Source organism: Nerophis lumbriciformis, linkage group LG19 (assembly GCF_033978685.3).
Source record: "Nerophis lumbriciformis linkage group LG19, RoL_Nlum_v2.1, whole genome shotgun sequence".
In the NCBI taxonomy this organism is placed as follows: domain Eukaryota; kingdom Metazoa; phylum Chordata; class Actinopteri; order Syngnathiformes; family Syngnathidae; genus Nerophis; species Nerophis lumbriciformis.
The window spans coordinates 41,819,359-41,833,543 of NC_084566.2; the positions used below are offsets into that span (position 1 = coordinate 41,819,359).

General features: G+C 37.1%; 1 protein-coding gene across 1 annotated transcript in view; it reads left to right on the plus strand.

The window, feature by feature from the left end:
* Positions 1-10,633, plus strand: part of LOC133618419 (AP-2 complex subunit mu-A-like) — a 44,123-nt gene extending 33,490 nt beyond the window's left edge. Inside the window, exons 11-13 of the mRNA XM_061978754.1 lie at positions 2,564-2,661; positions 2,772-2,883; positions 9,822-10,633. Of these exons, the coding sequence (XP_061834738.1) occupies positions 2,564-2,661; positions 2,772-2,883; positions 9,822-9,956 (345 nt within the window). The 3' untranslated portion in view covers positions 9,957-10,633. The remainder of the gene's footprint in view (positions 1-2,563; positions 2,662-2,771; positions 2,884-9,821) is intronic.
* The last annotated feature ends 3,552 nt before the right edge of the window (positions 10,634-14,185 follow it).

Consider the following 14,185-nt stretch of genomic DNA (forward strand, 5'->3'; position numbering starts at 1 on the left):
GGACTAGAGATGTCCGATAATGGCTTTTTTGCTGATATTCTGATATTGTCCAACTCTTAATTACCGATTCCGATATCAACCGATACCGATATATACAGTGGTGGAATTAACACATTATTATGCCTAATTTTGTTGTGATGCCCCGCTGGATGCATTAAACAATGTAACAAGGTTTTCCAAAATAAATCAACTCAAGTTATGGAAAAAAATGCCAACACGGCACTGCCATATTTATTATTGAAGTCACAAAGTGCATTATTTTTTTTAACATGCCTCAACAGCAGCTTGGAATTTGGGACATGCTCTCCCTGAGATAGTCCTGATACCTTGGTGGTAGCGGGAGGTGTATATTGTATCATCCCGGAAGAGTTAGTGCTGCAAGGGGTTCTGGGTATTTGTTCTGTTGTGTTACGGTGCGGATGTTCTCCCGAAATGTGTTTGTCATTCTTGTTTGGTGTGGGTTCACAGTGTTGCGCATATTTGTGACAGTGTTAAAGTTGTTTATACGGTCACCCTCAGTGTGACCTGTATGGCTGTTGACCAAGTATGCCTTGCATTCACTTGTGAGTGTGTCAAAAGCCGTAGATATTATGTGACTTGTCCGGCACGCAAAGGTAGTTTATTGGCGCTCTGTATTTCTCCCTACGTCCGTGTACACAGCGGCGTTTTAAAAAGTCATACATTTTACTTTTTCAAAAACCGATACCGATAATTTCCGATATTACATTTTAAAGCATTTATCGGCCGATATCGGACTGCCGATATTATCGGACATCCCTAATTTTTTGTTAAGATAAAGATAAATACTGTACTTAAATATCTGCTTGATTTAAGATTTCAAAACAAATCATCAATCAAATTGTAGACTGTAAAATTGACAATAGGGTTTACGGTTAAATCCCGCCGACTGAGATTTTTACCGTAAAATCAACTTTGGTCCTGTTTTTTTCCCATATACAGTAAGACACTAAAACATTTAACAACAAACAAAAAAAAAATTAAACCAAGAAGATTTTAAGGTAAAAAACAAACTGGCAACACTGTTGCTTGAATTTTACTGCTAAAAACAGTGGTATTGTTTCTCCATTCCATTCCATTTATTAATTTTTTTTTATATGCTGTAAAAAACAAAACATGTCTTTTACCGTAAAATTCTGGTGACTGAGCTGCCAGTTTTTAAAGTAAGATATAAATATTTTTTTGCAGCTATGTAAAGAAATATATTGTTAATGTATCATAGATATATACCGTATTTTCCGCACCATAAAGCGCCCTGGGTTAAAAGCCGCGCCTTCAATGAACGGCATATTTCAAAACTTTGTCCACCTATAAGCCGCCCCGTGTTGTAAGCCGCATCTAACTGCGCTAAAGGAATGTCAAAAAAACAGTCAGATAGGTCAGTCAAACTTTAATAATATATTAAAAACCAGCGTTCTAACAACTCTGTTCACTCCCAAAATGTACGCAAATGTGCAATCACAAACATACGTATATCAACATGGACAGAGCTGCGTGAAAAAAGCCACCCGGCCTCTTCGCGTAAACTTAAACTTACCTTAACCACTCGCTCATCTTTTCTTCATCCATCCCTTCGAGTTAGCTTTTATGATGACGCCGGCTGGAAAGGTCTCTTTTGGCAAGGTCTTCCTTTTGAATATCACCATGGGTGGAAGTTTCTGGCCATTAGCATGGCAAGCTAGAACCACAGTGAAGGATGACTTCTCATTCCCTGTGGTGCGAATATTCACCGTACGTGCTCCCGTTGTATCCACAGTGCGGTTCACAGGAATATCAGTTGCTGTGAAATAGTAATCCGTGTGCGGATGGAGAGATTGCGTCTTTTCATGAACCGGATCCCTGACGCTTAGTAGGAGCCATTTTGTGGTCTTTACGGATGTAAACACACAAAGGAAATGAAACGTACGGTATATCCGCGCTCTTTTTCTTCTTCTACGCGGGCGGGTGGTTGCTTACAGTAGAAGAAGAAGCGCTTCCTGTTCTATGGGGGCGGGTGCTTACCTTGGCGGTTGCTTGCGTAGAAGAAGAAGCGCTTCCTGTTCTACCGGGAAAAAAGATGGCGGCTGTTTACCGAAGTTGCGAGATCGAAACTTTATGAAAATGAATCGTAATATTAATCCATATATAAAGCGCACCGGGTTAAAAGCCGCACTGTCAGCTTTTGAGTAAATTTGTGGTTTTTAGGTGCGGCTAATAGTGCGGAAAATACGGTACATGTATATTCATATATTACTTCTTGTTAAAAGCGGCCCTCTGAGGGCAACCTTAACTGCCATGTGGCCCTCAATGTAAACGGGTTTGACACCCCTGAAATAGATGTTGTGTTTTTATGTAACCATGGTAATTGTCAATAGATGTACTATTCTACTGCGTCAGTAAACAATCCTCATGGACTGAAAGATGGTATACATTGTGGTGGTCTATGCATTTCTACTTGTCTAAAGTGTCTTTAATACAACTCTTGCATTAGATTGTTCATACGTTGTTGTTTAGTGCGTGTAAGTCTCCTTCCTCTTCACGTTTTGTTCATCATACGCTCCTCTAGGTCCGCATCCCCACGCCCCTCAACACCAGCGGCGTGCAGGTGATCTGCATGAAGGGAAAAGCCAAGTACAAGGCCAGCGAGAACGCCATCGTATGGAAGTGAGTCACACGATTGTGTTGGAAGTCTGCTGTGCTTTCTTAAGACTGCTGGATCTTCACTCCTACGCCGCGTTAACGCTAGTAAGTGGAGTTGTTGCTCTTGTGTGCAGGATCAAACGCATGGCCGGAATGAAGGAGTCTCAGATCAGCGCTGAGATTGAGCTGCTGCCCACCAACGACAAGAAGAAATGGGCCAGACCTCCCATCTCCATGAACTTTGAGGTCAGCATTGTGTTGTTGTTCGGGCTGGCAAGCGATTTAGATATTTAATTGTGATGAATTGCAGTTTGTTCATAGTTAACTCAAGATTAATCGTAATTAATCGCATATAAATATACTTTCCCGTCATTAAAAAGTGTAACCCTTAACAGATAATGTTTTAATTATTGTACAATAAGTTAGTTTTAATTGAATGGTTTTTTTTTTTAAACAGCTCAACACAAAAAGGGCAAACGATGAGGAAAAAAAACCCTGCAATGTGTAGGTGTCTTACTAAATTTTGTAGGAATTAGGGTTGTACGGTACACCGGTACTAGTATAGTATCACGGTACTAATGAATTAAAAAAGGTACTATTCTCTTTAGAAAAGTACCAGTTCCCGATACTGTATTTTTCGGACTATAAGTCGCAGTTTTTTTCATAGTTTGGCCGGGCTCCAGTGCGACTTATATGTTTTTTTCCTTCCTTATTATGCATTTTCGGCAGGTGCGACTTATACTCCGAAAAATACGGTATTTATTTATTTATTTTTTAATGGGCATGACGGTGCGTCGTCACGTGGTGACATTGCTGGTTTTACGAGCAGAGGAGCATGTTCGGCAGCGCACACACACAGAGTACTTACAAGCAGACACAGCGTGTACACAGAAAAGGGAGAATGGACTCGTTTTGGTGTAAAAAGTAAAGATAAAGGTGAAGAGCTGCTTTAAGACATGGCTAGCTAGCTAGCAGCTACCGTCCATCCGCAGTCGGCAGTGTTTTAGCTACTTCTAAATCACTAATCCTGGCCTCCATGGCGACAAATAAAGTAAGTTTCTTACAAGTATCATTATCACTGGAGGACGAGGAATAGCTAAACATGCTTCACTACACACCGTAGGATACAATAGCTAACTGCTAACAGCAAGCTAGCGCTTCTGAATGTAAACAAATGCCATGGGTGGATCTACACCTGATATCCACTGTAATGATACCAAGTACAATAGCGAATCTAGTCGATACTACTATGATTACGTCGATATTTTTTATCGTCACAAAATCTTTTTTCTTTTAAAAAAAATTCATATTATGTTTATAAACTCGGGAAATATGTCCCTGGACACATGAGGACTTTGAATATGACCAATGTATGATCCTGTAACTACTTGGTATCGGATCGATACCTAAATGTGTGGTATCATCCAAAACCAATGTAAAGTATCAAAGAAGAGAAGAATAAGTGATTATTACATTTTAACAGAAGTGTATATAGAAATGACCAGATATTAACAGTAAATGAACAATTAGATTAATAACCATTTTTTACAGTTTGTCCCTCATAATGTGTACAAAATACCGTATTTTCCGCACTATAAGGCGCACCGGATTATTAGCCGCACCTTCAATGAATTACATATTTCATAACTTTGTCCACCAATAAGCCGCCCCGGACTATAAGCCGCGCCTACGCTGCGCTAAAGGGAATGTCAAAAAAACAGTCAGATAGGTCAGTCAAACTTTAATAATATATTAAAAACCAGCGTTCTAACAACTCTGTTCACTCCCAAAATGTACGCAAATGTGCAATCACAAACATAGTAAAATTCAAAATAGTGCAGAGCAATAGCAACATAATGTTGCTCGAACGTTAATGTCACAACACACAAAATAAACATAGCGCTCACTTTCTGAAGTTATTCTTCATTCGTAAATCCTTCGTCTTCGGTGTCCGAAGTGAAAAGTTGGGCAAATTTACGATCCACTGGCAGATGTTGGCGTCGTCTGGCGCTGCCTCCTCGTCTTAGTGAAGGTGTGTTCGCCTTCTGTCATCCATTGTTCCCACGTAGTTAGCAGTCTAGCTTCAAATGCCCTGTTGACACCAATATCTAGCGGCTGGAGGTCTTTTGTCAATCCACCCGGAATGACGGCGAGTATTGAATTAAGCGCGTAAGCGTGTCTCTCAATGTGTTGTTATGAGCTAGCAAATATAACAACTACACTACCCAGCATGCAACGATAGTTACGAGCATGCGCGGTAGCCCTGAGAAGCGTTGTTGTATGCTGGCAGTTAGAATGTGGTTATGAGCACGCTGTGAGAAAACGTTGAGAACTCAGTTAACACGCCTCGTCTGCATTATTTATAATTAGACAGACAACACACTTAATAGGAGCCATTTTGGGGTCTTTACATAAACACACAAATGGAAATGAAACGTCACATATCCCAGCATGCACCGCGCGCTTCTTCTACGGGGAAAAAAGATGGCGGCTGTTTACCGTAGTTGCGAGACCTAAACTTTATGAAAATGAATCTTAATATTTATCCATATATAAAGCGCACCGGGTTATAAGGCGCACTGTCAGCCTTTGAGAAAATTTGTGGTTTTTAGGTGCGCCTTATAGTGCGGAAAATACGGTAATAGGTGTATAAATGACACAATATGTTACTGCATATGTCAGCAGACTAATTAGGAGCCTTTGTTTGTTTACTTAATATTAAAAAACTAGTTGTCTAGAATATTCACTCCAATGATGTCGTCTGATGGCGATTGAAGATAAAATCTGAGATATCATAACGTCCCCCTTTCTTTGCGCATTTCTGCCCGCTATTTTGAGAGATGGGCTCAACAGTAACTGACGCCATTACCAACGTTCCCGCTATGGTGCGCGCCTGTGCAATTGCACACTGCTCAAGCGTCCTCGGCGCACGGCAAATCTATGCCACACACAAGATCAAATGAAAAAATAAGCGCATAACAATTTCCAATACAACTGACGGCCACGACAGAGAAAACCGTTTACGTCGTCACTGTTCAATTATTGTAACGTCTGTCGAGACGCTTTAAGGAGGATCACTTTATTGAGCAAAACTTTGTAAACACATGACTGGACCAAAACACTATTAGAAAATAATAACTGGACCAAAACACTATTAGAAAATAACTGGACCAAAACACTATTAGAAAATAATAACTGGGCCAAAACACTATTAATATCAAATAATAACTGGGCCAAAACACTATTATTAGAAAATAATAACTGGGCCAAAACACTATTATTAGAAAATAATAACTGAGCCAAAACACTATTATTAGAAAATAATAACTGGGCCAAAACACTATTATAAGAAAATAATAACTGGGCCAAAACACTATTATTATCAAATAATAACTGGGCCAAAACACTATTATTAGAAAATAATAACTGGGCCAAAACACTATTATTAGAAAATAATAACTGGGCCAAAACACTATTATTAGCAAATAATAACTGGGCCAAAACAATTGTATTAGAAAATAATAACTGGGCCAAAACAATTGTATTAGAAAATAATAACTGGGCCAAAACACTATTATTAGAACATAATAACTGGGCCAAAACACTATTATTATCAAATAATAACTGGGCCAAAACACTATTATTAGCAAATAATAACTGGGCCAAAACACTATTAGAAAATAATAACTGGGCCAAAACACTATTATTAGAAATTAATAACTGGGCCAAAACACTATTAGAAAATAATAACTTTGCCAAAACACTATTATAAGAAAATAACAACTGGGCCAAAACACTATTATTAGAAAATAATAACTGGGCCAAAACACTATTATTATCAAATAATAACTGGGCCAAAACAATTGTATTAGAAAATAATAACTGGGCCAAAACACAATTATTAGAACATAATAACTGGGCCAAAACACTATTATTATCAAATAATAACTGGGCCAAAACACTATTATTAGCAAATAATAACTGAGCCAAAACACTATTATTATCAAATAATAACTGGGCCAAAACACTATTATTAGAAAATAATAACTGAGCCAAAACACTATTATTAGAAAATAATAACTGAGCCAAAACACTATTATTAGAAAATAATTGGGCCAAAACACTATTATTAGAAAATAATAACTGAGCCAAAACACTATTATTAGAAAATAATAACTGGGCCAAAATACTATTATTAGAAAATAATAACTGGGCCAAAACACTATTATTAGAAAATAATAACTGAGCCAAAACACTATTAGAAAATAATAACTGGGCCAAAACACTATTATTAGAAAATAATAACTGAGCCAAAACACTATTATTATCAAATAATAACTGGGCCAAAACACTATTATTAGAAAATAATAACTGGGCCAAAACACTATTATTAGAAAATAATAACTGGGCCAAAACACTATTATTAGAAAATAATAACTGGGCCAAAACACTATTATTAGAAAATAATAACTGGGCCAAAACACTATTATTAGAAAATAATAACTGGGCCAAAACACTATTATTAGAAAATAATAACTGGACCAAAACACTATTATTAGAAAATAATAACTGGGCCAAAACACTATTATTAGAAAATAATTACTGGGCCAAAACACTATTATTAGAAAATAATAACTGGGCCAAAACACTATTATTATAAAATAATAACTGGGCCAAAACACTATTATTAGAAAATAAAAACTGGGCCGAAACACTATTATTAGAAAATAATAACTGGGCCAAAACACTATTATTAGCAAATAATAACTGGGCCAAAACACTATTATTAGCAAATAATAACTGGGCCAAAACACTATTATTAGAAAATAATAACTGGGCCAAAACACTATTATTAGAAAATAATAACTGGGCCAAAACACTATTAGAAAATAATAACTTGGCCAAAACGCTATTATAAGAAAATAATAACTGGGCCAAAACACTATTATTAGAAAATAATAACTGGGCCAAAACACTATTAGAAAATAATAACTTGGCCAAAACGCTATTATAAGAAAATAATAACTGGGCCAAAACACTATTATTAGAAAATAACTGGGCCAAAACACTTATTAGAAAATAATAACTGGGCCAAAGCACTATTATTAGAAAATAATAACTGGGCCAAAACACTATTATTAGAATATATTAACTGGGCCAAAACACTATAAGCGGTAGAAAATGGATGGATGGATGGATAATAACTGGGCCAAAACACTATTATTAGAAAATAATAACTGGGCCAAAACACTATTATTAGAAAATAATAACTGGGCCAAAACACTATTTTTAGCAAATAATAACTGGGCCAAAACACTATTATTAGAAAATAATAACTGGACCAAAACACTATTATTAGAAAATAATAACTGGGCCAAAACACTATTATTAGAAAATAATAACTGGGCCAAAACACTATTATTAGAAAATAATAACTGGACCAAAACACTATTATTATCGAATAATAACTGGGCCAAAACACTATTGTTAGAAAATAATAACTGGGCCAAAACACTATTGTTAGAAAATAATAACTGGGCCAAAACACTATTATTAGAAAATAATAACTGGGCCAAAACACTATTATTAGAAAATAATAACTGGGCCAAAACACTATTATTAGAAAATAATAACTGGGCCAAAACACTATTATTAGAAAATAATAACTGGGCCAAAACACTATTATTAGAAAATAATAACTGGGCCAAAACACTATTATTAGAAAATAATAACTGGGCCAAAACACTATTATTAGAAAATAATAACTGGGCCAAAACACTATTATTAGAAAATAATAACTGGACCAAAACACTATTTTTAGAAAATAATAACTGGGCCAAAACACTATTATTAGAAAATAATAACTGGACCAAAACACTATTATTAGAAAATAATAACTGGGCCAAAACACTATTAATATCAAATAATAACTGGGCCAAAACACTGTTAATATCAAATAATAACTGGGCCAAAACACTATTAATATCAAATAATAACTGGGCCAAAACACTATTATTAGAAAATAATAACTGGGCCAAAACACTATTATTAGAAAATAATAACTGGGCCAAAACACTATTATTAGCAAATAATAACTGGGCCAAAACACTATTATTAGAAAATAATAACTGGGCCAAAACACTATTATTAGAAAATAATAACTGGGCCAAAACACTATTATTAGCAAATAATAACTGGGCCAAAACACTATTATTAGAAAATAATAACTGGGCCAAAACACTATTATTAGAAAATAATAACTGGGCCAAAACACTATTATTAGCAAATAATAACTGGGCCAAAACACTATTATTAGAAAATAATAACTGGGCCAAAACACTATTATTAGCAAATAATAACTGGGCCAAAACACTATTATTAGAAAATAATAACTGGGCCAAAACACTATTATTAGAAAATAATAACTGGGCCAAAACACTATTATTAGAAAATAATAACTGGGCCAAAACACTATTATTAGCAAATAATAACTGGGCCAAAACACTATTATTAGCAAATAATAACTGGGCCAAAACACTATTATTAGAAAATAATAACTGGGCCAAAACACTATTATTAGCAAATAATAACTGGGCCAAAACACTATTATTAGAAAATAATAACTGGGCCAAAACACTATTATTAGAAAATAATAACTGGGCCAAAACACTATTATTAGCAAATAATAACTGGGCCAAAACACTATTATTAGCAAATAATAACTGGGCCAAAACACTATTATTAGAAAATAATAACTGGGCCAAAACACTATTATTAGCAAATAATAACTGGGCCAAAACACTATTATTAGCAAATAATAACTGGGCCAAAACACTATTATTAGAAAATAATAACTGGGCCAAAACACTATTATTAGCAAATAATAACTGGGCCAAAACACTATTATTAGAAAATAATAACTGGGCCAAAACACTATTATTATCAAATAATTACATTTCCGCACGCGACAGAATGGGCGATAGTCAAAAAGGAGTCAGGACACATGCGTGTTAAAAACTTTTTTTTTAAATTGCAGTTAAAGGATGTTATAGTTAACGTGTTATTATGGCGTTCGCGTTTGACAGCCCTAGTTGTTATCGAAGACTTTGTCATTGTTGTCCTCTGGCAGCCTGTTTTCTTCCTGCGTGTCCTGACTCGCCCTGACCCTCTCCCTGCCTCTGCAGGTCCCGTTTGCCCCGTCTGGCCTCAAAGTGCGCTACTTGAAGGTGTTTGAGTCCAAGCTCAACTACAGCGACCACGACGTCATCAAATGGGTGCGCTACATCGGCCGCTCGGGCATCTACGAAACGCGCTGCTGAAGTGGCACGCATCGTCTGCTCCTTCTTCTGAGTTTCCCTCCCTCTTTACCTCTCCTCACATTTATTCTTACATCTTATCCACCTTCCCCCTCTCCTGACTAGGTGTTGGAGGCTGACTTTACATGGTTGAATAAAAACACGACATAATGCACAGATGTAAGCGAGATGTGAGCCGTTGTGTGGTAACTATCTGGTAGTGATGAGTACATGGCCAGCAGTTTGTGTTCATTCAGTGTTATTCTTCAACTTTTATTAGTCGGCACAACTTCAAAGTCCAGTAAGATGACGTGTAGCTGTTGTGGTTTCACATGGATCTTGTTCTCCTTCTTGTGTATGAGTAGTCCAAATTGTTGTTGACTGATGAGCCCAACTTAAGGGGATAAATCACTTTTAGCCTGCTGCTTTTGTGTGACACAGGACATTCCAGACAGACTTAATAATGAGCTCGGCTTTTATTTTGAAAGGACTCGTCCTAAACATATCAGAAGCACTAAGACCAAGGTCGTTCTTCCAGTGTTGAGTGTGACACGAAAGAAAGGCGTGTTGGAAAATCCGAACCTTGCCTTCCTGTCCCCCCGCAGTGTCGTTTAGAGGCCACGCCCCCCCGGTGTTTACCTTCTCCATATTTGTAGCCCTGGTGACCGTTCTGTCCAATAAAATATCACCATGTATCCAAATTGGCTCCAAATCTGGATTTATTTTTCTGTTTTTGTTACATACCAATGTGGCAACCTTGTCACACCCGTCAACAACTGACTATTGAATAAAAGACCACTTTTCCATTGGGGCGATTTTTGGCTTTTGACAGGGTGCTCACAAAAATTTTCACTTTTATTCTCTGGAAAGGCGAGCAACCTCATCCCTTCTTTTCATGGTTCTGGCAAATACCATAAACCGAATCAAAGTAGAGGGTCAATTTCTGGCTTTTTACAGGGCCTTTGTGAAATCATTTATATCAGGTAGGTTTAATCTCACTTTGATGCTCCGTGAGATGGGGCAACCTTTCCACCCTCATTGGGGGGTCTGGCAACACCAGAAATTGAGTAAAAGGTCACTTGGGACACTTTTTGACTTGGTGGCCAGGGGCCGACTGCATGTAAAGTAACTGTTACATTGCCAAAACTTAAAAGTGCCAACCCATAGGGTTCAATATGACCTTTTGCAGCTATTACAGCTTCAACTCTTCTGGGATAAGGCTGTCCACAAGGTTGCGGAGTGTGTTTATTGGGATTTTCTACCATTCTTCCAAAAGCACGTTGGTGAGGTCACACACTGATGTGCCTGGCTCCCAGTTTCCGTTCTAATTCATCCCAAAGGTGTTCTAACGGGTTCAGGTCAGGACTCTGTGCAGGCCAGTCAAGTTCATCCACACCAGACTCTTGTCATCCATGTCTTTATGGACCTCGCTTTGTGCACTGGTGCACAGTCATGTTGGAAGAGGAAGGGGCTCGCTCCTAACTGTTCCCACAAAGTTGGGAGCATGGAATTGTCAAAAAAGCATTCAAAGTTCCTTTCACTGGAACTAAAGAGCCCAAGCCCAACTTTTGGAAAAACAACCCCACACCATAATTCCTCCTCCACCAAGTTTCACACTCGGCACAATGCAGTCCGAAATGTAGCGTTCTCCTGGCAACCTCCTGGGCTAAGAGGGGAGGAGTATATTTACAGCTAGAATTCACCAAGTCAAGTATTTCATATATATATATATATATATAGAAATACTTGACTTTCAGTGAATTCTAGCTGTATATATATTTATTTTATTATATATATATATAAATAAAAGAAATACTTGAATTTCAGTGTTCATTTATTTACACATACACACACACATAACACTCATCTACTCATTGTTGAGTTAAGGGTTGAATTGTCCATCCTTGTTCTATTCTGTCACTATTTTTCTAACCATGCTGAACACCCTTTCGCAGGTACCCAGAAAGGTTTCGAGTACCACCAAAAAAACTGAATCTCTGAAGACAGTATACAAATCTGTGTTAAAGGTGTACAAATGCTGTTTGTATAATAAGCATGTTATTTTTTTTACAAATGAGGGTTAAGAGTTCAGCACTAAAAAAAAAAGAAAAAGAATGTGGCTTGAGTACAGTTTTTTAATTGAGCTGCTGCATTTTTTTGGTTGGGTTGTTTATTTATTTTGAGTAACTTCTATACATTTCTAAAAGGGGAATAATGTAATAGAGTGATCTATGTTTGTCTGTTGCCATCTCCTGGTGAATGTTGGCTATAGCGTACTGGGGTTACTTTTTGGTTGGCCAACGATTTACGTGGTGTTGCGCACCTGACGTCACTCAGGTGTCGCATGGAGCTGGAGGGGGCGTGGCTTCCAGCTCCGCCTGAATTTCGGGAGATTTTCGGGGGGGAAATTTGTCCCGGGAGGTTTTCGGGAGAGGCGCTGAATTTCGGGAGTCTCCCGGAAAATCCGGGAGGGTTGGCAAGTATGCAGTATATTTATATAGCGCTTTTCTCTAGTGACTTAAAGTGCTTTTACATAGTGAAACCCAATATCTAAGTGACATTTAAAGCAGTGTGGGTGGCACTGGGAGCAGGTGGGTAAAGTGTCTTGCCCAAGGACACAACGGCAGTGACTAGGATGGCGGAAGAGGGGATCGAACCTGAAACCCTCAAGTTGCTGGCACGGCCACTCTACCAACCGAGCTATACCAACCGAAATAAAATTACTATTATTATTATGATAAAAACAAAACAAAAAAAGCAGCCATCTTGAAAGGAGACTTCGGAGGTCGTACGGTAGGGGGCGATGTTGTGGCTTTTTGTTGGAAATACTACTAAAAAAGTGACTGAATTGATTAACGTGGACCCTGACTTAAACAAGTTAATAAACTTATTGGGGTGTTACCATTTAGTGGTCAATTGTACGGAATATGTACTGTACTGTGCAATCTACTAATACAAGTTCCAATCAATCAATGCTAAAAGCAAAGGAAAAACTAAAATACTGCTTCCGGTTCAATTTGTCATCACACATTTTTGCATTTTGGATGAAAATATATTCGATTTTTTTGTTTATCTGGAAAAATAAAAATCCATGAAAGGAAATCAGCACAAAATCCAATTTTATCGCAATATTTTATTGAAAATCAACCTTTTTTTGTTTGCTTTAAAATCTGCCATATTTAATAAAAATTGGAAAATGGCCCTATTTTCTTATTTCATTTTATTTCCGTTTCAGACTTGGAAATAAAATGAACGGAAGGTACACGGACCGATGAGGATTCCCCTGGGTTTGAAATAAAATGACTATTATTATTATTAAAAAAAAAAAAAAAAAGTCAATCAATCAATCAATGTTTATTTATATAGCCCTAAATCACGAGTGTCTCAAAGGGCTGCACAAGCCACAACGACATCCTCGGTACAAAGCCCACATAAGGGCAAGGAAAAACTCACCCCAGTGGGACGTCGATGTGAATGACTATGAGAAACCTTGGAGAGGACCGCATATGTGGGTAACCCCCCCTCTCTAGGGGAGACCGAATGCAATGAATGTCGAGTGGGTCTGACATAATATTGTGAGAGTCCAGTCCATAGTGGGGCCAATAATAAAACGTGTGGAGCAGCCATCTTGAAAGGAGACTTCGGAGGTCGTTGTTGTTTTTTTGTTGGAAATACTACTAAAAAAAGTGACTGAATTGATTAACGTGGACCCCGACTTAAACAAGTTGATAAACTTATTGGGGTGTTACCATTTAATGGTCAATTGTACGGAATATGTACTGTACTGTGCAATCTACTAATACAAGTTCCAATCAATCAATGCTAAAAGCAAAGGAAAAACTAAAATACTGCTTCCGGTTCAATTTGTCATCACACATTTTTGCATTTTGGATGAAAATATATTCGATTTTTTGTGTTTATCTGGAAAAATAAAAATCCATAAAAGGAAAACAGCACATAATCCAATTTTATGGCAATATTTTAATTCGTTTGCTTTAAAATCTGCCATATTTAATAAACATCGAAAAACGGCTCACATTTAGTTTTTTAATTTGCGTTTAAGAATCGGAAATTGAATGAATCTTTATGCTAAAACAATTCTAAAAGCTGAAATACTGCTTCCGGTTTAATTTATCATCACACAGATAACCACGTATTTTTGCATTTTGGATGAACATAAATGCACAATTCTCATGAAAAGTAGCCCAAACATTCCATAATTCCATCTAGAAGAATTCATAACCTTATTGTGT